The 23220-nt window shown below is 44.2% G+C and overlaps 1 protein-coding gene and 1 non-coding gene across 3 annotated transcripts in view; both read right to left on the minus strand.

The window, feature by feature from the left end:
* The window catches only part of LOC102280627 (phospholipid-transporting ATPase IB), a 455079-nt gene that overhangs the window by 344694 nt on the left and 87165 nt on the right, over nucleotides 1–23220 (minus strand). For both annotated transcript variants that reach the window (XM_070380503.1, XM_070380504.1), the window contains exons 14-24: nucleotides 22634–22722; nucleotides 19403–19447; nucleotides 18557–18632; nucleotides 16801–16906; nucleotides 16365–16447; nucleotides 14818–14867; nucleotides 14137–14206; nucleotides 12250–12334; nucleotides 10582–10721; nucleotides 9033–9171; nucleotides 1615–1679 (exon numbers count right to left, since the gene is read on the minus strand). In XM_070380503.1, the coding sequence (XP_070236604.1) occupies nucleotides 1615–1679; nucleotides 9033–9171; nucleotides 10582–10721; nucleotides 12250–12334; nucleotides 14137–14206; nucleotides 14818–14867; nucleotides 16365–16447; nucleotides 16801–16906; nucleotides 18557–18632; nucleotides 19403–19447; nucleotides 22634–22722 (948 nt within the window). The remainder of the gene's footprint in view (nucleotides 1–1614; nucleotides 1680–9032; nucleotides 9172–10581; nucleotides 10722–12249; nucleotides 12335–14136; nucleotides 14207–14817; nucleotides 14868–16364; nucleotides 16448–16800; nucleotides 16907–18556; nucleotides 18633–19402; nucleotides 19448–22633; nucleotides 22723–23220) is intronic.
* LOC138990289 (U6 spliceosomal RNA) lies at nucleotides 6009–6114 on the minus strand. The gene has a single exon (XR_011466405.1). It is a non-coding gene; the product is annotated as a U6 spliceosomal RNA (small nuclear RNA).

Raw genomic sequence — 23220 nt, forward strand, 5'->3', positions numbered from 1 at the left:
CACCATCATGATTATCGGGGTTGTGAAGATCTTTTTTGTACAGTTCTTCTGTGTATTCTTGCCACCTCTTCTTAATATCTTCTGCTTCTGTTAGGTCCATACCATTTCTGTCCTTTATCAAGCCTATCTTTGCATGAAATGTTCCTTTGGTATCTCTGATTTTCTTGAAGAGATCTCTAGTCTTTCCCATTCTGAGAAATTTGTATGCAGGTCAGGAAGCAACAGTTAGAACTGGACATGGAACAACAGACTGGTTCCAAATAGGAAAAGGAGTACATCAAGGCTGTATATTGTCACCCTGCTTATTTAACTTCTATGCAGAGTACATCATGAGAAACGCTGGACTGGAAGAAACACAAGCTGGAATCAAGATTGCCGGGAGAAATATCAATAACCTCAGATATGCAGATGACACCACCCTTATGGCAGAAAGTGAAGAGGAACTAAAAAGCCTCTTGATGAAGGTGAAAGTGGAGAGTGAAAAAGTTGGCTTAAAGCTCAACATTCAGAAAACGAAGATCATGGCATCTGGTTCCATCACTTCATGGGAAATAGATGGGGAAACAGTGGAAACAGTGTCAGACTTTATTTTTCTGGGCTCCAAAATCACTGCAGATGGTGACTGCAGCCATGAAATTAAAAGACACTTACTCCTTGGAAGGAAAGTTATGACCAACCTAGATAGCATATTCAAAAGCAGAGACATTACTTTGCCAACAAAGGTCTGTCTAGTCAAGGCTATGGTTTTTCCTGTGGTCATGTATGGATGTGAGAGTTGGACTGTGAAGAAGGCTGAGCACCGAAGAATTGATGCTTTTGAACTGTGGTGTTGGAGAAGACTCTTGAGAGTCCCTTGGACTGCAAGGAGATCCAACCAGTCCATTCTAAAGGAGATCAGTCCTGGGATTTCTTTGGAAGGAATGATGCTAAAGCTGAAACTCCAGTACTTTGGCCGCCTCATGCGAAGAGTTGACTCATTAGAAAAGACTCTGATCCTGGGAGGGATTGGAGGCAGGAGGAGAAGGGGACAACAGAGGATGAGATGGCTGGATGGCATCACTGACTCGATGGACATGAGTTTGAGTGAACTCCGGGAGTTGGTGATGGACAGGGAGGCCTGGCGTGCTGCGATTCATAGAGTCGCAAAGAGTCGGACACAACGGAGCGACTGATCTGATCTGATCTGATCCATTCTCCCTGAGCCTGTGTAACCAACTGTCATATACACAGAGACAACTCCTGACACTTGAAACTAGAAAGGAAACCCTGCAAGTCTTCATAGCAAGCAACACTTGAGCTGACCGTCACTCCCTTATGGAGATCCTAACAGGAAGTCAAACCAGACTAAGACTACTCCATTATAAATGTATAACTCTAGGTGAGTAAAACAAAGCATTATCATGAAGCTCAAAAAGCAATGTCCTAAACTTACTATTTTGATGTTTAAAGATATGACTTTATGCCATCCATTCATAAACAAAAACAGAAAATACACCAAGTAGTTTCATAGTCACTTTTCAGGAAAATAAATAAACACTGCTTATCGGCCATAGTAGAAATAAACAAAAGGTTTAACACAATTATATCAAATATAACTTTTGAAAAGCTACTTACGTCCAAAGAATCCTCCTTCAGTAGGATAAGGGCCATGTTCTGTGACACCAACCGACAGGAATAACCTAGAGTGAAAAAAAGAACAAGATACGTGAATTACCATCCTCTCCAGGACGCACCATGTTCAGAGTCACCTGAATTCAGTCCCCCTCCTGCACCTGACTGATGACCATGTTAAGCCTATGGGTTCACACAGAGGAATTGAGTAGAGCTTGACCCTTGCAGACAGCTCTAAGAGCACTGCTCAAGAAGGTCTCCATAACTAATAACTAAAATGTCAATAACACTTGTCAGTTTTCTGTGGATTTTCCCTTATCCTTCTTATCCCTGTAGAACAATAGGATGAGCTCTGGGTTCTCTAGAACAACAGCAAACACTTTAGGAGACAAATGGAACCCAAAAGTACTCCTCAATCACCATAAACGCACCTACTGTGACATTAAGTCCCTCACCTGCTTGGGACTTCCCTGGTGGCTCAGACAGCAAAGAATCTACCTGATGATGCAGGAGACCCAGGTTCAATCCCTGGGTTGGGAAGATCCCCTGGAGAAAGGGATGGCCCCAGTCCAGTATTTGTGCCTGGAGAATCCCATGGACAGAGGAGCCTGGAGGGCTACAGTCCATGGGGTTGCAGAGTCAAACATGACTGAGCGACTAACACTGGCACTTTTACTTCAATTCTCACGGCAGGTTTCTAAGGAATCCTATGATACACAGAGAGAGTTACTTTTCCTGCGAAAGCTCAAAGCAATCCCATTTCAAAAATTACATGAGCTTTAAAACAGGTTTGGAATAAGAGTATCTCAGTGCTAATTCTTAACAATTCCCATCGCATTTTAAACAATGGTACCTCTCCTCTGTAGGTTAATTTAAGCTAGGTACTCTCCCACTTTTCCTCCCGGAGATGAACATATTTCTATGAAGCTCTTTCCTACTCAGACTTTGAGAGCCTCTTCTGACTCCTCCCCTTCAAATCCCCAGGCTCTGGGGAAGAGGAGGAGGTGGGCCTAGCCAACCCCAAGTCCCAGGGTGTTTATGGGGGCCCTGGGCTTTCTTTCAAATCACCCTTCTCAAGAGAGCTGGCAAAAACATGCGTTCACCACCAACCCGTACTCAATTGATCTCATCGAGAAAAGGCAAGAAGAGAGTCCTCCCACCTAGAAAAGTGGCCCTTACAGCAGTAATGGACCACTGACCACAGAAACCTGAGAAGGCAGTGGCACCCCACTCCAGTACTCTTGCCTGGAAATTCCCATGGACGGAGGAGCCTGGGAGGCTGCAGACCATGGGGTCGCGAAGAGTCGGACACCACTGAGCGACTTCACTTTCACTTTTCACTTTCATGCATTGGAGAAGGAAATGACAACCCACTCCAGTCTTCTTGCCTGGAGAATCCCAGGGACGGGGGAGCCTGGTGGGCTGCCATCTGTGGGGTCGCACAGAGTCGGACACGACTGAAGCAACTTAGCAGCAGCAGCAGCAGACCACAGAAACAGGGAACAAGTCATCAGCATGAAGGACATCACCCTTCATGCAAGGATGCAGGTGACCATCACATGAAGGGCCTTAACCCATGCTGTTCCCTGGGCAACAGGAGCCAGGGCTGTCCTCCAAAGAAAAGCCAAAATAACCCTCCCCACAGATGCTGTATTTACTAGAAAAGACAACAGGCATTTAATTGATGGACAAGTCACAGAGCTACTGTGCGTATGTGCTCGATTCTACCTGGCAGGCTCTCTTTTCATCCCCACGAAGCACTACTAACAGGCACAAAATAGAACTCAAGACAGACTAAAATTAAGATGAGAAAAACCTTGGGGTGTTTTTTTTGGGGGGGTGATAAATATTTTTGTTTATTTTGGAATGTATGAAGTATATTCTTCACTAATGATGGTCATTTGACAAGAATATTTAGCAGCCACCTCAGAACACAAATTTTCAAGCACAAAACTACAGCTTTTTATCCAATTGTAATTTTTTTAAGAATACCATCAAGAATACCTAGTCCAGGCAGTTAATAACAGTTATCTCAAGGGAATGAGACTATTTTGCTGGTTACAACTGCCACATATTATTAATATTTTTAAAATGAAAACAACTCAAAAATCACAGGACCACACAAGCAAACACCTGTTAAACTTCTAAGAGGGGGAGAGGGAAAAAAAGGAGGAAACACACAATTTTATATGCATTTCCAAACTTGTTCGAGTCTGTATTTTAACAATAGTGATGAGTATAAATGAGTTTCCCAGGATGCCATTAAAAGTTCTACAGAGCAGGATAGAAATAATTGAACTTTCTTTCCCCAAAATTTTACAAATGTATTCTTCCTTCCTATATATTCTTAGGTGAAATATAGAAGGGAGGTCTACATTTTATTTTCATTGACAAACAGGGATATTGAAACTTTAATCATTTTTCTTCCCTTGCCCCAGAAATTTCCAGCAACTCCACACAATAGAGACTGTTACAAATTTAGTATAACTCATGTCAAAGGATTTGCTGGTAGTTTTTGATATGAACAACAGCTGCAGAAGCAAGCTGTAATCTTTAAGCCGTCGCCTGCCGCTTGATTTTACATTTTGCAATTTAAGTCAAATGCCACTTGACAACTGAAGCTGCATAAAGATATTATGGAAAAGCTCAAAGTATTTTTCTATCCATTGCAGGGAGAGGGTAATAAATAAAACCACTGACACATTCATGAATTTAAATACACAGAACTCAAGGCTTCTGAGAAGAAACAGGTTTGTTTTTTTTTTAATTTGGAAAACGAAGCAAGATTTTGCTTAAAGAATTATCACACAGAACACTTGCTCTAGACAGACCATGGAAGTTTAACACAGTTCAATGTGACTTAGCTAATGTGGCAAATTAAATTATGTCAATCCAAGTTTGCTGTGCTTGACTTCTAATGTTTTTGGATAAAATGAGATCAACTCTTGGAGAAGAGCCAGGTATGAAATGTCAATCTACTCTTGTAAATTGAGGTCTATTTCTTTAATCTCACAATCTAACAAGACGACCGTAAAATGACTGAGGAGGGGACCTCTGGGATTTCACTCTTTACTAGGGCCGAAGTTAACAGTACACCACTAAAGTGTTGAGTCTTTCTGCTACCTGAGTAGAATCAAAGAAATCAAAATATTACAGCATCTACGGTACTTAGAGCTGGACCTGGCTGTAATAAAATCATCATTCACACTAGAAAATATGACCAAACCAAACCTCTTGGAACTCACTATCAGTGTCTTTTTTTTGAGGTAAGCATAAATTGTCAAAGATAGCTCAACCCAGATTTCTTCGGAGACACTTTTGAAGGTTTGTGTTCATGCTAAGTCGCTCCAGACATGTCCAAGTCTTAGTGGCACTATGGACTATAGCCCACAGGCTCCTCTGTCCATCGGATTCTCCAGGCAAGAATACTGGAGTGGGTTGCCATTTCCTTCTCCACAGGATCTTCCCGACCCAGGGACTGAACCCATGTCTCTTACATCTCCTGCATTGGCAGGTGGGTTCTTTACCACTGTGCCACCCGGGAAACCCTCTGGAAGGGTTAGGAATGACTGATTCCTACTAACCATATACCTGGATCCACCAAACTACCCAACAGTGGGATTCACCTTGGCTCCAAATCCTCAACAAGTATGCTGCGGGTTCTAAATGATATCAGGTAGAATCTGGTCATTCAGTGTTCAAGTGTGAGTGTATGGAACATAGCGCCAGATGTCAAAAACGGATGATAACAGATGGAACTCAGTCTCCTCCAGACTGGGTCAAGGCTCAAGAATCCCTCCCCATCAGAGAACCAGAATGTTGAAGGCTTGTCCACAGAACCACACCTAGGTACCTTTCTCGCCAGATCCTCAGATGCCTCTCAGAAAGGCTTCAACCATACCTCACCATGGCCCCTGCAAACCCTGCCATCGTTGATCTGTGCTATGCTCATTCTTTGTCTGAAACAAATTCTTGAGGTTCAAGTTTTAAACCCATCTCACCCACGTAGCCTCCGTTGGTCTTTCTTTTTTTTTTAAATTAATTATTTTTTTTTATTGAAGGATAATTGCTTCATAGAATTTTGCTGTTTTCTGTCAAACCTCAACATGAATCAGCCATAGGTAAACATATATCCCTTCCCCTTTGAAACTCCCTCCCCATCCCACCCCTCTAGGTTGATTCAGAGCCCCTGTTTGAGTTTCCTAAGCCATAGAGCAAATTCCCACTGGCTGCCTATTTTGCATATGGTAATGTAAGTTTCCATGTTACTCTTTCCACACATCTCACTCTCTCCTCCCCTCTCCACATGTCCATAAGTCTATTCTCTATGCCTGTTTCTCCATTGTTTCCCTGTAAATAAATTCTTCAGTACCATTTTTTTCCAGATGTCATATATAAAAAATATGGAATGCATCATGAATTTGCATGTCATCCTTGCACAGGGCCATGCTAATCTTCTCTGTATTGTTCCAATTTTAGTATATGTGCTGCTGAAGCGAGCACTCCCTTGGTCTTTCTGATGCACATCTTTCCTTCTGGGAAGTGACTGTCACATGTCAGGCTCACAGACTCTCAGGCTAGGTGTGGCCCAGGCTAGGTGACCTGGTATCTCTGTGCCTCAGTTCCATCTTTAAAAGGGGATAATGTCGATCTCAAAGGGGATGTGAGACTTACAGAAAGGACTGAGCCATCATACGCCAACCACCACGTGCACATTCACTGAGTAACCACTATGAACACCAGCCATGCTCGGCATCTACACTGCATGACGGGGACTTTCTCATCTGTCTCATTCTTGAGTTGTCTCATGATTCACTCAGGCCCCAAGTTGGGAATCTAAGCTCCACAGTCTACAGAGGAGCATCTGGCAACTATGGAGCTACAGGTCATCAAGAAACCACACACCTGACTCTCCTGTTAGTGTCACTGGGGCCGGGGCCGGGCGCCCCCAGCACCGCATGACAACCAGACTCATCTTCCTGGCAGTGGGCAAGTCCACCTTCATGGCTTTCAGAAATTAAACTTGCAAAAGACTACAGAAGTGGTTTTAAGGTATCAAATGACACCAAAAAGTCGATGGCAGGGGGGCACGGGAGGTGTCTGAAATGAAAGCTGTTCCCAGCATGATGACTTTAAAATGGATATGCATTCGGAGTTTGTTCTCACTTATGCTACCTCCATTAAAAGAAAATTATAGACCCTGAAAACCTCACATCTACTTTCTTACTACGTAATAGATGCTTCATCCAGCCATAATAGGAAATGACAACTACATGATTCACAAAGGCTACAGCTGAAATTTCACTTTAGAATAGCTGATGCTAAATTTTTGGGCTAAAAAAGAGAATTGCCAGTTCCCGGAAACACAGCTCATTAGTGTGTTTCAAGCACGGCACTGCAGAGTCCTGGCATTGTGCCAGTTCCAAAGGACCTCAAAGTCACACATGGGATGACTGTGTCTACCTAATATTCATAAGCTCATACGAGACAAATATCCTGGAATTTAACTTGACCACATGTATTTATTTTCAAGGTATAAACTAAAAGGAATGCTTCAAATAAATTTTCAAACTCTGACAGACAGATGGGTGGACAGGTGGTAGATAAATGACAAGAGATAGAGCAAATACTAAAGACAGCCAATAGCACCAAACACCAAATGTCACCTCTAAAGGGAAACGTTGCCAGTTAAAAACCATAAGAGTCAACAGCCATAAGACACTCCAACTTCAGAGGCAGTGAAATATGAAAACAATTTGTGTCTTAGAATGCATGAAATAAAGTACCTTCTCTAGGGTTTTCTAAGTCAAATTTTGGAGAGGGTGTTCGTGAAAGCTCTGTGAATCTGTTTAAAATGCATCCTGCACCAGGATTCATGGCCCCGAGAAACGTAGAGTGAGCCCTTGTAGATTCTGATGTCTCCCAGTCCCAGGGCTCTAAGACTGCTGATGTGTAAAGACCAAAGACAGGGTAGAGAAACGACCCCCAGCACAGCAAAATTGGCTCTCAGGACTCTTCTCCTTACTCCAGCTAAAAGGAAAACTGCTAGACACTTGATCTGCTTCCCAAGTACCTTCTGGGTACCCTAACATACACATAGGACACACCCAAATGTACAAAATATCCAGTCCATATAGTGGGAGACAGATGGATAACAGCTCATATCACAGAAGGTTTGAGGAACATGGGACCAGAACAGAGGCTGATGATTGTCCTTGATCCGGAGCACAACCTCAGGCTGCTCACCGCCGTTGCCTGTGGTCTGATGTGGACAAGTCCAACATCAAGTCTAGACATCTACACTGCATCCTCTGCAGGCTCAACTGATGCCCTAATTCAGTGGTATATACACAGAGGAATACTACTCAGCCATAAACAAGAAATAAAGCCATCTTCAGCAATACTCATCAAGTCATTTGGACTTAAATTCCCTTTCTTCAGTTTTCATTTCTGCAATACTTAGAAACCAAAGAGGTTGTCAACACATACAGGGAAGGGAAAGATGCAAGCCTGTTAGAAAAAACATATCAATTGGTAAAAATCATTAAAATGGCTATAACTAAAATAGTAACGCACATTTAAACTTAATGAAAATATGCTTAGTCTCTGAGACTAAATTTTTGTTGAAAAAGTAATAAGAAAATCAAGCTCTCATCAACTCTTGAATTCTCTAGGTTTTATGAATGCATACTCAGTCGCTCAGTCCTGTCTGACTCTTTGACTCCATGGACTGTAGCCTACCAGGCTCCTCTGTCCATGGGGTTTTCCAAGCAAGGATACTAGAGTGGGTTGCCATTTCCTACTCCAGGGGATCTTCCCAACCCAGGGATCGAACCAGCCTCTCCTGTGTCTCCTGCATTGCAGGTGGATATTTTGCCACCGAACCACCACGGAAGCCCTATGCTGCTGCTAAGTCACTTAAGTTGTGTCTGACTCTGTGCTACCCCACAGACGGCAGACCACCAGGCTCCCCTGTCCCTGGGATTCTCCAGGCAAGAACACTGGAGTGGGTTGCCATTTCCTTCTCCAATGCCTGAAAGTGAAAAGTGAAAGTGAAGTCACTCAGTTGTGTCCAACCCCCAGCGACCCTATGGACTGCAGCCTCCCAGGCTCCTCTGTCCATGGGATTTTCTAGGCAAGAGTACTGGAGTGGGGTGCCATTGCCTTCTCCAGGGAAGCCCTATAAGTGTGTTCAATCACTTTTCAGGAAGGTGTCATAGTCTTAATGTTTATAGCAGGCAGATAATGCTCATAAAGAGCATGTTCATTTGGTTTCACTAAACTTTTCTCGACCTTGTGAATAAAGAATTCTATAAAACACTATCTGTCAGTGTGTCTGAAGAGCCCATGGACACTTCTACAAGACTTTAAAAACACAAGACAAAAATCAGCATCGGGAAATTATTTTTTAAATGAATTACCTATATTAATAGCAGTTTCTTGTTTGTCGCCTGTCAACACCCATATTTTAATCTCGGCCTTCAACAGAGTTGCTATGGTTTCCGGCACGCCTGCCTGAAGTCGATCTTCTATGGCGGTGGCTCCAAGTAGCAGTAGATTCTGGATTGAAAAACAGTTTCAATTAAACATGGGGAAACATGTGAGAGAGGCATGAATGACAAAACTCCTCACAAACGAAAGGCAGTCAAAATGTTCTGAAGTAATTACCTTAATTCCTCTACATGAAAACTTTGTTTGCAGATAATTAATGACAGACATGTGTGGCATTTCAAAACCATCCACAAGGCCAGAGCCCCCCACTCCCCACACATGCACGCAGGCCAGTGCTCATCATCTACTTCTGGGTACCCAGGCATGGAGACCGTCTGGAGGCACAGCACTCGGGCAAGTCACCTTGGGGACACTAACTGAACTGAGCCCTCCCTCTCACTTCACTGACAAGCAAAGGACAGTGGTCCAGCTAACACCTGAGAAGAAATGGTTCAGTGACCAGCAAGCCAACGAGGTCCTGAGTGCCCACCTCTAGCATGGGGCCACATGGGTACTTCATCTATTTAGTTGCTTTATGATTCACAAAGTAAATATTCGAATCTTCGGGGAATCAGGGTAAATGGACACGTGAATTCAGCTCCATCTGCACCCAAATTTCATTAAAATGACAAACAAGGGGGAAAAAAAGCAAAGGTGAATCTAAATAAATAAAGGGATGAGAAAAGCAAGCAAGCAAGGACTCTGAAGCTACTGAAACTGGAAAACGGAAGGACCAACAGTTGCTGACATGAAACAAAAGGTTGAACACCGGCTTCCAGATTTCAGGGGATCAGCCTGTAGAAAGCTAATTCACATCTTGGGAGAAACTGAAATAACAACAAAATCCACACCAGCAACGTGGAGCCGCAAAGGCAGAGCTCAAACCGTGTTGGGATATTAAGCGTGACAACAGTAGGTAAGATGCCCAACCAGCCTAGACATTCTATCGGCCCAGGAAACTCAACAGGGTCAACTAATCTCATTAAGCCTCATTTCAGGCCAGCCCCGAAAGTCATTGATGCTGTTTTTGCCCTGATACTTAAAGACACGAATGCTTGGCAGAGGGTGGCTAGACCTTTCCAGTACCCCATAAAAACTGATGGTTTCTTAAAGAAGAGAAACGATTAAAAACTAATGATGACTTTTTACTTGGTTTTGTGTTTTTCCAAAGTGTATCTTTCTTCACTGATGTACCTCATTGATTTAATGAACTCGTTTTATGAAAAGTTTCAAATAACCAGGTAACTGTTATGTAAGGGTAATATGTCATAAAGTAAGTTATCAGGCTGCCAATTTTTGTGTTCAATAAATTGTAATTTCCTAGTGAGAAAAACAACAACAACAAAAAAGCTAATGGTGAGTTAAGACACTCATAAGATAGAGAGCATCGCTGTGCAAGTTGAGCAAAAGGAGTCCTGCTCACAGACTGTCTGCCCGCTGGGCGTCGCTGGGCGATACAACCCCGCCACGTGCCGTTACCTTCTCGATGATCTCGTAGCACTCCTCCAGCCGCTGAGCGCGGTCCTTCAGGATGGTGCTGGCTTCCTGGTAGACTTTGAGCCACTCCTCGTAATCCTGCTCAGTGAGGTCGGCGTAAGCCACACACAGAGTCCGCAAGCCTGCAAGACAGCCCCAGCGTCTCTTGGTGAGGCTGCTGGTGACGGGCCAGCAGGGGGCTTACCCCCGGGGGACACCGTGCGACCCCACCAGCGTGTGCAAAAGTGAGACAGACCATCGGCTCTGTAGGGTCACTCTGACTCCACGTTCGCATGCTCAAAAGGGGAATTTAAAAGCAATTCTATTTTAATATAAACCAGCTCTTCTACAGATGCTGACAGTAGAGAAGCCATAAGAGTGAGCCCCCAGCAGCAGAGCAGGACAAGAGCTGGGCACGACCCACACCCAGGAGGAGCCAGGGCCGGAGGGCAGGAGCACCTGTCAGACAGCAACAAAGGCCTGGCACGCTACCACGTGGAAGACACGGGCTTCAGTCAGCCAGGCTGTGTGTGTGCATGTGCATGTGTCCCTCGGTGGGAGTGTGCTCCCCTATGGCCCTGTGTGTGTGTGTGTCCCTTGGTGGGAGTGTGTTCCCATGTGTGCATGTGTGTTTGCACGTGTGCATGTGTGTTCCCATGTGCGCATGTGTCCCTGTCTGGGAGTGTGCTCCCACGTGTGCATGTGTGTTCCCAGGTGTGCACATGTGTTCCCATGTGTGTTCCCCTATGTCCCCGTGTGTGTGTGTCCCTTGGTGGGAGTGTGTTCCCATGTGTGCATGTGTGTTCCCATGTGTGCATGTGTCCCTGTGTGGGAGTGTGCTCCCATGCGATCATGTGTGTTCCCATGCATGCATGTGTCCCTGTGTGGGACTGTGTTCCCACGTGTGTGTGTGTTCCCCTACATCCCCATGTGTGCATGTGTGTTCCCATGTGTGCATGTGTTTGCATGTGTGCATGTGTGTTCCCATGTGTGCATGTGTCCCTGTGTGGGAGTGTGCTCCCATGCGATCATGTGTGTTCCCATGCGTGCATGTGTCCCTGTGTGGAACTGTGCTCCCACATGTGTGTTCCCATGTGTGTTCCCCCACATCCCCGTGTGTGCGTGTGTGTGCACAGACACGGGTACACATGCCCACGGGAGCCCAGGGAGACGAGAAAGCAGTGGCCAGCACTCACGCAGGGGCCCGGTTCTCATTGCACCCATGTGCAGAGGAGCCTGACATCAGTCTGTCTAAACCCTGCAGAGAACTCCTTTCCTGTTCTCTGTGGGTTCAGTGGGTTATTCTCACCAGAAGTCAAGGAGCCAGTGTCATAAGGAAAACAACAACAAGGGGAGTTTTCCCAGAAAGGAACTAGAAGACAATTCTGTGCAGCATCCGGTGTGAACCTGCCTCACCCGCGTCCCCCAGGTTAAGAGTTGGGGGGGTTCCTGTGTAGGTCACAGAGCACAGCTGGTCTGGAGCCTCAACTCTTGTCACTGCCAGCGGCACAGAACACCAGGGGTGGGGATGGGGTTGGCGCAAGACCACCACCTGCCTGTGAAGCAAGCCAAGCGCTGCCCAGAGATGACACATGAATGTGAAGGCTCCCTGGAGTGCCCCCTGAAAGCACGGCTCTGCCAGCAGACATAACATTTCCAAATTCCACTCACCTTCCGTGGCAAAGTACTCCAGGTGGCAGAGAGTCTCCTCCATGTATTTTGAATCTTTTGAAAGTCTCTCAAAAATCACGTTATCCTATAAAACAGGGAAACACTGTAATTACCCTTAGGCCAGCTGACCCTTCAGCGCCGCAAGCCCAGCTCTGACTTCCTGGTTTCGATCCAGTGCACGCCTGAGTGGGGAAGGGGAAGAACAGCTCTGGGCTGGATGCAGTCATGAGCTGTGGAAAGCAAATCGGCTGTGGGTCCACAAATCGGGGAGGACCCCGGGTGTCCAGAGGATAAGTAATCAGGGACACAAAGGGGCCCACGTTCACCCAGATTTGCGAAGCCCCCAGTGGAGTTTATAATACCCTCTGCAGAAGTGGGAAGCATAAACACACAGCAGACACCATTCAAGTGTGCGGTCTCTTCCTAGCGCTGCCGGACTCCCACCTGGGGGTGGGCACAACCTGCCTGGCACAGAATCCAGTTCAGCTGAGAACACACGGTATAGACAGTTCATCACCCAGAGATTATTCACATGACCTACAAAAGTAGGGCTGGAGGACTGCAGGCTACAGATCATGCAGCAAATATGTTACAAACAGCACAGTTTTAGGCTCCCCCCAAATCTTTTAAGAAATCTAGTTTGGTTTGGGGGGAGGCAAGTTGGAAAAAAATTAAATCCTATAATACTTTGGGCACCTGATGCAAAGAGCCAACTCATTGGAAAAGATCCTGATGCCAGGAAAGACTGAGGGCAAGAAGAGAAGGGAACACAGAGGATAAGATGGTTGGATGGCATCACTGACTCGAGTGATCACCGACAAACTCACTTGAGTTTGAGCAGACTCTGAGAGATGGTGAAGGACAGGGAAGCCTGGTGCACTGTGGTCCATGGGGTCGCAAAGAGTCAACCCTAACATAATCTGGACCTTAATGAATTCACATAGGATGCCTTTAGAATTCACACACATTGCCCACTTTTAAAAACTCTGGTCACAGTGTCCTCAAATACTTCTTCCCACAATTGGTAAAGATCAGTAAGATTTCCAATGCATTGTTGATCCTAGTATTATTTCATATTTTCTGACACAGACTCAAGAGCTGAGCTTAATAAAGCTTTCCTTCAACACATAAGACCACAGTTTTACAGAATGTAGTTTTGTGAGTCAGGCTCATAAACAACAGCATCTTTCCCTAAAGATTTAGATTCAATGACCAGGAGGCAGAGAGGACAAAAAGCCTGACGTAGGAAGTAACCAGAGGGGACCAGAGGTGATGATGGACCACAGATGGACACCGCCTCAAGCCTGCCACACAGCCTCTGTGGTGAATAAAAACCACAAATACTGAGAACAGCTACTAAAGAAAAAATACACACCAGAATCCTTAAAAGATTAAGTAGCTGCAGTCGTGTCTGACTCTGTGCGAGCCCATCGACTGTTACCTCCCAGGCTCCTCTGTCCATGGGATTCTCCAGGCAAGAGTGGGTTGCCATGCCCTCCTCCAGGGAAACTTCCTGACCCAGGGTCCGAACCCACATCTCTTATGTCTCCTGCATTGGCAGGGGGCTTCTTTACCACCTGGGAAATCCTAAAAGATCATAGGTCAACACAAATGATTGCATCTCTCACAGTCACAATGCAAGGGTGGAAAACGGCAATCAAAATTCACACGCCAAGGATTCTGGAGGACACAGCCAGCTACTGTTTCTGAAACCAACCACTGACTGCCCTGGCCACACTGGCTTGAACCCCTGTCATGGTCATCGGGCTTTTACCTCTCAGTGAACATCAGGAGCCTTTCAACCTGAGTGACCATGAGGGGTGCTGAGAATGGCGGTTAAGGGAGAAGCAGGGGTCCCCCACCGTGCAGACATCAGCCAGTACTTACAGCCCCTTTACAGTAGAGTCGAAGCTGTCCCGAAGGAGTTCGCACTATCACAGACATTCTCTTTCTGTCGCTGTAAGAGTAAAGACACAAAGGAAAAAAACCGCCATTGCTGTTTTACAGGATCACATCCTGTGACTAAACAGTAAGCAGCCCAAAAGGTGGTCTGGCTGCCCCAATCTCCATTTTCCCTACCTTCCTCCTCCAAGTCAAAATTTGTGTGCCTCCTACTCTCTTATTTACATATAAGGGACATAAACCTATTCTTTTCCCTACCAAGCAGACTCACTAGCACAGCTCTTGATGGCAGGAGAGACAGAAATGGAGACCTTGAGTGCCTCCTCTGGGTACCTAATTTTCTTCTGATGATATTCTGTCCATGTACTCTTATTGCACAGCTCAAAAATATCCAGTCACATGCCAAGTAACAAAGGGGAAGATCAAATGTAAACCTACTTCACTCAAGAGCATCTCATCCTGCCTTCTTTTGACTGGAGTGGAAAGAGATGATGGATTTCAAGAACTTCGTGATTTAGCACTGAGGTCCCTCCATGGCTCCTCCCCAGCACCCCCGCCAGCAAGCACATGCCTCCTTGCACAACTTCCATCAGGACCCACCCTCTCCCTCTGATTCTTCTTTCTGATCAGTATATATAGAGAGAGTTTAAGAAAAGAGAAATATACCTGGAGAATTCCAGGACATTCAGGATTCCAAAAGTCTGTTCCTGTCCCATCTACAGAGGAAGGGGAAAAAAAAAAAAAAGCTCTTACCTCTCTTACCTGAAGTGTAAAGCATTAGCATCTCAAAACAACCGACTCCTCACTCACAAACCTCTCTACACACACCTGCCCCCCATCCCTCCCCTCCTCCATCTCTCATTCTCTCCATCTATTCCGGGTCAGACGCCTTCCAACCTGTACAGTTCTCCGCAGTTAGTCTGGTAGGGTCACAGCGCCCCCTTCTGGTGGAAGCTTCTCATTTCCTCCACCAGGAGTGACCGTCCTACTAGCTAGTGACAGAGTCATTTCCAAGGCACATAAATAAAGGACACGAGCTACACAGGTCCATCCCAAACCTGGGGCCAGTTAGGCTCACGAATCCAGAATTTTTCACATTTCACAGAAGTATATACGCCCACTCCACCCCACTACATTCCCGCAGGGCTGGGACTGCACCCTGTTATACAACACATGGGTTTTCTGCAGTGTTGGTTGCTCAGTCATGTCCATCTCTTTGTGACCCCGTGGACTGCAGCCTGTGCAGCAAGCTATGTGGCTTGGTGAGAGTCACACAGAACAGGCGCAGCCCTGTGCAGTCCCGTTAGGTTTTGCTACCAAATGTCCACACCCCAAATTCAGGGGAATTCTGAAAACAACTTGGAATATGATATAAGTTCTGCATGTAAGTAAAAGAATGGACCGCCACCAGGTTGGGAACAACATGGACTTATTACACCAGATGGACACGAACTTCACATGCATCCATGAGATCTGAGGATGCAGAAAGCCAAGAGCTGTAAAAAGCCACAAGTCCTCCCCAAACGGAGGGTGGGGATCGTTAGAGGACTTGCCCACAGACCCTCACCCACCAAGACAGTGAGCGTGGCCCCTCTCGGCTCATTACAGAAAACACCCGTAGCCACCCCAAGGTCCCTATCTGACCTCATTCCTGATTTCAACCTTTTCTTATCCCCAAATTTCTCCCTCTAGCTCCTTGAGAGGGAAACTCAGAAAAAAATCAAAAGCCTTGATTTCAAGGAGGGGGGAAAAACCCACATCAAAAAAAAAACTTTAAGTGCCAACTCCATCCTCTGCCAGCCTCGGAGACCAGAGTCAGAGACCAAGGGCTTCAGAGAGATAGACACGGGCCCGCCCTGAGGATGGGGTTGGAGCGGGGGGTGGATAGAGGATTATTCCCAACAATCACAGACCCAGCATCAGGCTTCCCACGTTCTCTCCTGCACGTTATCCCACATCAGTGGGTGGAAGACCATGGGTAGTGCCTTTGAGAGAGAAAGATGATAGAAATGCAAAAACACAACCCTGAGCCAACAACATAAAAACACACAACCGGGAGCCAGCAGAACCACACAACCTGTCAATTCTCAACATGCCTAGTTTCACAGACAACCAGCTCTCCTAGTTACAACAGGCGTTACTATATCTAACAGACAGCCTTCCAGAAAGCAGGTGACCAGGACCATCCGGCGGCACCTGGGGCTGTCACTTACGGCCTCGATGATGACAGAGTAGGGCGTTCTGGCTGTGAAGACAAAGCCCAGCTTCCGGGCCCCTTTGACCAAAGCGGCTTCGTCTGTCAATAAGAACAGAGGAGGCGTTGACTCGTCTCTGGGAAGGACAGCATTCTGTTCAGCAAGTGTTATTTTTCCCATGAAAAAGACCCACACCAGCGACAGACGCCTGGCCTTCCGTGCAGTAAAGACGGAGGACCTAGAAGGTGCCGACTCACTCCTCGCCCCCTACTAGGGCCCAGAAAGGAGCACCTCCCTCAGAGGAGAAGCTGTGGACCTGGAACTGGTCCCCCAGGACACTGCAGCCAGCGGGAGACCGGAGGCACACGGCGGGGCAGGGCGGGGCCGGCAACAGCATGCAAACACCCAGGGGTCGGGGAAGGGGGCAGCGGGCACCCCGGCCGCGGGGCCTCACCTGGGGAGGAGGCCTGGTAGACAATGCTGTCCCCGTCCCTCTCGGGGACCACGGTGTGGCACACGGCCAGCAGGGTCAGGAACTCCTGGATGCAGGGTGCTGTGGGCTGCAAACGGAGCCAAGATCAGTGGCTGTCAGGACGCCCCTGATCTACTTCAGGGTCAGGCTCAAAGGACTCTTCCTGGATTCTAATCCAGGGGTTCCTTCCTGCTGCCCTCAGAACAGAGGTCAGGAGCCCCGGTTCCAGGCACCCTTCCGTTCACACCTGCTCACCATCCAGCCCATCTCCTGCGGCTCACAACCCCCTACTCTGGGTACCTAGCAAGGTGTTTAATGTGAACTAAGCCCTTAAACTGTTTCTAAACGAATGAGTCTCTTATGGACCAGTTTGCTGTTTGACAGTTTAAATCCCTTGCTGCTGCCACCCTGTACTTTCTCCTTACCCTTCACCATTCCAATGTGAACAGACCCTTTCAGCCACCCATCCGCACCATCACTCTCAACCTAACACTCTTTGAGGGCGCTTGAGTCCTTTCTCAGAAAGCAAGTCCTCACCGGTGCTCGTTTCTTTAACATCCTTAATTAACACTCCCCTCCTCCACAGAACGTTCTTCTGAGACGCCACTCTTCTGCTTAGAGGACCTCTAGCCGAGTGGCGCCATCTACCTCTGAGACCAAAATCCAGGAAAGGACAGTATCAACGTCTGTGATCCTGACACAGAGCACAGCCTTCAGCAGCATCCTCTATGCAGCCTGGACCACCTGGTCAGCATCTCTGGGGCTGAAGCAGGACAGCTGCCTCCCAGCCCGGGAGCATGGGTGCCTTCCATGCTCACATCTCAGAACACTGCTGGGAAAGTTCTAGCATCAACAAATAGGCACTAACTGAAATACAGTATAGCAGACCTCCTCACTGAGAATTCAGAGAACATTTTAAATATACCTATCTCTTCACAAAATTTGGGAAAGATAAAGTTTTAATGTTGCTAGAGTTTACCTAATTTCAAAACTGAATTTTTTTTTAGAAAAGTCATATTAGGTCTAATTTATACTGGTTAAACTGGTTGTGAAATGCTCTGATCACTGAAAAAGTTAGTATTTTTCAGAATAGCCTTTAGAACAAAAATGCATTTATATGGACCAGCAGTAAATCCTGGTTTGCTCCAATAGTTCAGAATGTGACATCACAGTTAAGAATCCAACAGTCTAAGATTCTGACTCTCATTTCTCCATCTGTTTGCTGGGTGACTTCTGGCCAAGTCAAGTTTTCTATGCAGCTCCCCATCATCTCTCCGAGGTGACTCGGGTGCTAAAGGAAACAGCCTTCAAATGTCTAGCACATAAGTAGGATGCTATAAATCCTGCATATTATATCTTGTTTCCTAGGTGATCCTAACCAAAAGATACGTAATTACTTTTCAAAATACATGACCTCTTAGATTCACAACTATGAAGAAACAGTCTTGCATAAATCTTACAAAACACAGAAATCTGAAATGTTAGCAAAATCTATGATCAGACTCATCTTGATGTGCTTACTTTATAACTTCACTACATACTTAATCAGGCTTCAAATTCAGTTATGCAAAGTGTTCTTCACAAACTGATCATTTTCCTAAAGTACTAACACCATAGAAGTGAAGGCACATCTCTTCCCCAAGTTTCAAAACAGCAACTTTCAAGATGCTATATACATACATAAATGCAAGTGCATCATAAGATGTTTAATGTTCCAGAAGTGAATGATGGCCCTTACATGATGATCCTCGATGTTCTTCAAGAGCCTGGGGTCATCAAAGTCGCAGGAATCACTAGGTGGAGGAGGAATCCGGCTGAGAAGAGAATAGGAGATAATACTCAGCTCCAAAGTTCCTTTAACTCAAACCTAGGAAGAATCTGTCTTCAGAAAGAACCACACATAAAAAGGCTATAAATTTATATTAAACTTTTAAAGATTTGAAATATTGTGTATTATTTCAAACCTCAAGACAGTAAATCTCACACCTGACTATGAACAAAATAAGGATGGTCCCTGACTTACATTATTTTGACTTAATAACTTTTCAGTGGTGCAAAACTGATAAGCATTCAGTAGAAACTATCTTTCAGTCTTTGAACTTTGATCTCTCCACAGGCTGGCAACACATGGTACAATCCTCTCTCATGATTCTGGGCAGCGAGTATAGCCCCACCATCACGAGGGTGAACAACTGAAACACAACCATGCTGGATCCAGACAGCCACACAACAGATGAGTTAATAAACAAAATGTTGTGTGTATATACATATATATAATATTACTCAGCCTTCAAAAGGAGTGAAATTCTGATACATGCTACAACATGTATGTTACAACCTTAAAGATATGCTGGAAAGTCAGAAGTGAGCAGGACGTATCCAACCGATAGCTGGGTACTTTTGTTAAAATCCCTGTAGCACGATTGGACTTTTAAAACCATACTCATGTTTCATTTTTATTCTGGTTCTCTCTTGAAATAACAGGCAACTTTTATTTACAAAATAATCTGGTGAGAAATGCTAATATAAAATTGTTCCAAAGCCTTTCCCACTAAAGTATCAAGAACTGTTAAAATATACTTACGAGAAATCATCTGAGGATGGTTCCCTTGTCAGTTCTGGAAAATGACTGCCAGAGAGAGAAACAGAGTAGTCACAGAGCTGTGATCAAAAACACAGATATTCACACAAAGTACAAGCAGCAGCAGCATAGATCATATATTAGGCTACTAAACAAGCCTTGGTAAATTTAAGAAGACTGAACTAGCAAGCGTATTTTCCTATCACAAGATACAAAACTGAAACTCAATTACCCCCCAAAAAATGGAAGATTTACAAATATGTGACAATTAAACAACATGTGAATGAGCAACCAATGGATCAATGAAGAAATCCAACATGAAATCCAAAAATACCTAGAGACAAATGAAAATACTAAAACTTGAAGAATGCAGCAAAAGCAGTTCTGAGAAGTTTATAGCAATAAATGCCTACCTCGAGAAACAAAAATCTCAGACAGCTTTATACCTAAAATAACTAGAAAAGGAACAAATAAAACTCAAAGTTGGAAGGAAATAAAGATTAGAACAAAAACAGATGAAATAGAGACTCAAAAGTCAGTAGGAAAAAATCAATGAAGCTAAAAGTTGGTCCTTTAAAAAGATCAAGTTAACAAACCTTTAGCTAGACTTACCAAGAAAGAGAAGACTCAATCAGAAATGAAAGAGAAGGCATTACAACTGACACTACAGAAAGAAAAGGACCACAAAAGACAACTATGAACAATTAGATGGTAACAAATTTGACAACCTGGAAGCCACGGATAAAGGCCTAGAAACATACAACCTAAACAGAAAATCTGAGTACACCCATTACTACTAAAGAAACTGAATCAGTAATTTAAAAACTCCCAACAAAAGTCTGGAACCAGAAGGCTTCACTAGTGAATTCTACCAAACATTCAAAGAAGAATTAATACCAACCATTTTCAAAAAACAGAAGAGGAGGGAACACTTCCAAACTCATTTTACAAGGTCAGCATTACTCTAATACCGAATGAAAAAGAACATCACAAGAAAATTACAGGCCAATATCCCTGAATAACAGACACAAAAATCCTCAGTAAAATATTAGCAAACCATATTCAACAATACATTAAAAGGGTCATACACAATGATCAAGTGGGATTTACTCTAAGGATGGAAGATCAGTTTGCTAAGCTCAGTCGCTTCAGTCTTGTCGGACTCTGTGCGACCCCAGAGACGGCAGCCCACCAGGCTCCCCCGTCCCTGGGATTCTCCAGGCAAGAACACTGGAGTGGGTTGCCATTTCCTTCTCCAATGCATGAGAGTGAAAAGTGAAAGTGAAGTCGCTCAGTCGTGTCCGACTCTTAGTGACCCCATGGACTGTAGCCCACCAGGCTCCTCCATCCATGGGATTTTCCAGGCAAGAGTACTAGAGTGGGGTGCCATTGCCTTCTCCAGAAGATCAGTTTAGTATCTACAAATCAATATGTCAATACCATCCACATTACCAAAATGAAAAATAAAATCATATAATTGCCTCAATGAAAGAAAGTGAAAGTGAAGGTTGCTCAGTCGTGTCTGACTCTTTGTGAACCCATGGACTATACAGTCCATGGAGTTCTCCAGGCCAGAATACTGGAGTGGGTACCCTTTCCCTTCTCCAGGGGATCTTCCCAACCCAAGGATCAAACCCAGGTCTCCTATGTTGCAGGTGGATTCTTTACCAGCTGAGCCACAAGGGAAGCCCAAGAATACTGGAGTGGGTAGCCTATCCCTTCTCCAGTGGATCTTCCCGACTCAGGAATCAAACTGGGGTCTTCTGCATTGCAGGTAGATTCTTTACAAACTGAGCTATGAGGGAAGCCCCAATAGATTTGCCTCAATAGATGCAGAAAAAGCATTTGATAAAATTCAAAATTCACATATAATGAAAAAAACTCTCAGCAAAATGGGTATATAAGGAATGTACCCCAATATAATAAAGTCAATATAATATATGGGAGAAGGCAATGGCACCCCCATCCAGTGCTCTTGCCTACAAAATCCCATGGATGGAGGAGCCTGGTAGGCTGTAGTCCATGGGGTTGCTGAGAGTCGGACACGACTGAGCGACTTCCCTTTCACTTTTCACTTTCATGCATTGGACAAGGAAATGGCAACCCACTCCAGTGTTCTTGCCTGGAGAATCCCAGAGACGGGGGAGCCTGGTGGGCTTCCATCTATGGGGTCACATAGAGTCGGACAGGACTGAAGCAACTTAGCAGTAGCAGTAGCAGCAGCAGCATATAATATATGACAAATCCAAGGCTAATATCATACTCAACAGTGAAAAGCTGAAAGCTTTTCCTCTAAGATCAGGAATAAAACAAAGATGCCCATTCATATTACTTTTTTCTCAACATAGTATTAGAAGTCCTAGCCACAGCAATTAGGAAAGAAAAAGAAGTAAAAGGTATCCAAATAGAAAAGGAAGAAACAAAACTGTTACTATTTATAGATGATATGATATTATATACAGAAAATTCTAAAAGATTCCACCAAAAATCTGTTAGAACTACCAAATTCAGTGAAGTTGCAAGATACAAAATCAATATACAAAAATCTGTTGCATTGCTATATATTAGTAAAGAACTATCAGAAGGAGAAATTAAGAAGACAATTCCACTTATACTTGCATCAAGAAGAAGAAAATATCTAGGAATAAATTCAACCAAAGAATGAAAGATCATACACTGAAAAGTGTAATACGTTACTGAAAGAAATTCAGCAACACAAATGAATGGAAAGACGTTCTGTGCTCATGGATTGGAAGAATTAATGTTGAAATGTCAATACTATCCAAAGAAATCCACAGACCCAATGCAATCCATATCAAAATTCCAAAGGCATTTTTCACAGAAATACAACAATTCTAAAATTTATACAGACTCACAAAACTTTGAGAAATAAGAACATAGCCAGATGCATTATGCTCCTTTTGAAAAAGGAAAGTGTTGAGATCAAAACATGAAGTAGAAATGTATACTTACTAGATAGGAAATATAAAATTACATATTCCTTGAGATTTCTCATAGGTTAGTATTTATAGAAATAACCACGTTTTAGAACCATGTTCTAAATTGGGACTCATTCAGTTTTAAATATCTTCAGTAGTAATTATGAAACCAAATCCCTTATAAATACCCTTTCAAAGTATCAGAAAGTCAAGGTATTTGACTAAGTGGCTAAAAATAAAACTTCTTTTGTTGGAAGAATACAGATAAGATTCAGTAAGTTATAAAGACACTCACCCATAGGTTACCCCAGCAATGCTACACTTTTTGAAGTTCATGATATTGCATGTAAGAGTTCCTGTTTTGTCAGAAAATAGATATTTTACCTAAATCAAAGAGAAAAATATATGCTGAGAATGTAATAACATGCAAAGACACATAAGTGAAGTCTTTTATTCTACATGTTTCAAAATCTGTATTAGTTTTCAAAGGTAAATTTCCTTAGGCAAGCAAAATATATTTTATAATTAAATATGTTATATATCATAATTATTATTGTAAAACTAATATATGTTAAAGCTTAAGACCACAATTCTGGAGTCCAAGTGTGTGGAAACATACAAAAGAGATTTCAGTAACAGCCCTGAATCCATTTAACATCAGTAAGCACTAAATTTCACCACAAGGCATCTCAATGACATTTACACAGAATTCATTCTTGTGTCTAATACATCAAGACAACAAACTCAGACTGTGGCAACCACAAAAATATTTGTTTTTAGAACTCCATCCCTTGGTTGGACTAAGAAAGCATGTCCTGAAATAGCACAGAACACTAAGCTTTTCAATCATCATCATAGTGAGGTTACATAAAGGCAGCATGG

This window comes from Bos mutus, chromosome 12 (assembly GCF_027580195.1).
Source record: "Bos mutus isolate GX-2022 chromosome 12, NWIPB_WYAK_1.1, whole genome shotgun sequence".
Taxonomy (NCBI): Eukaryota; Metazoa; Chordata; class Mammalia; order Artiodactyla; family Bovidae; genus Bos; species Bos mutus.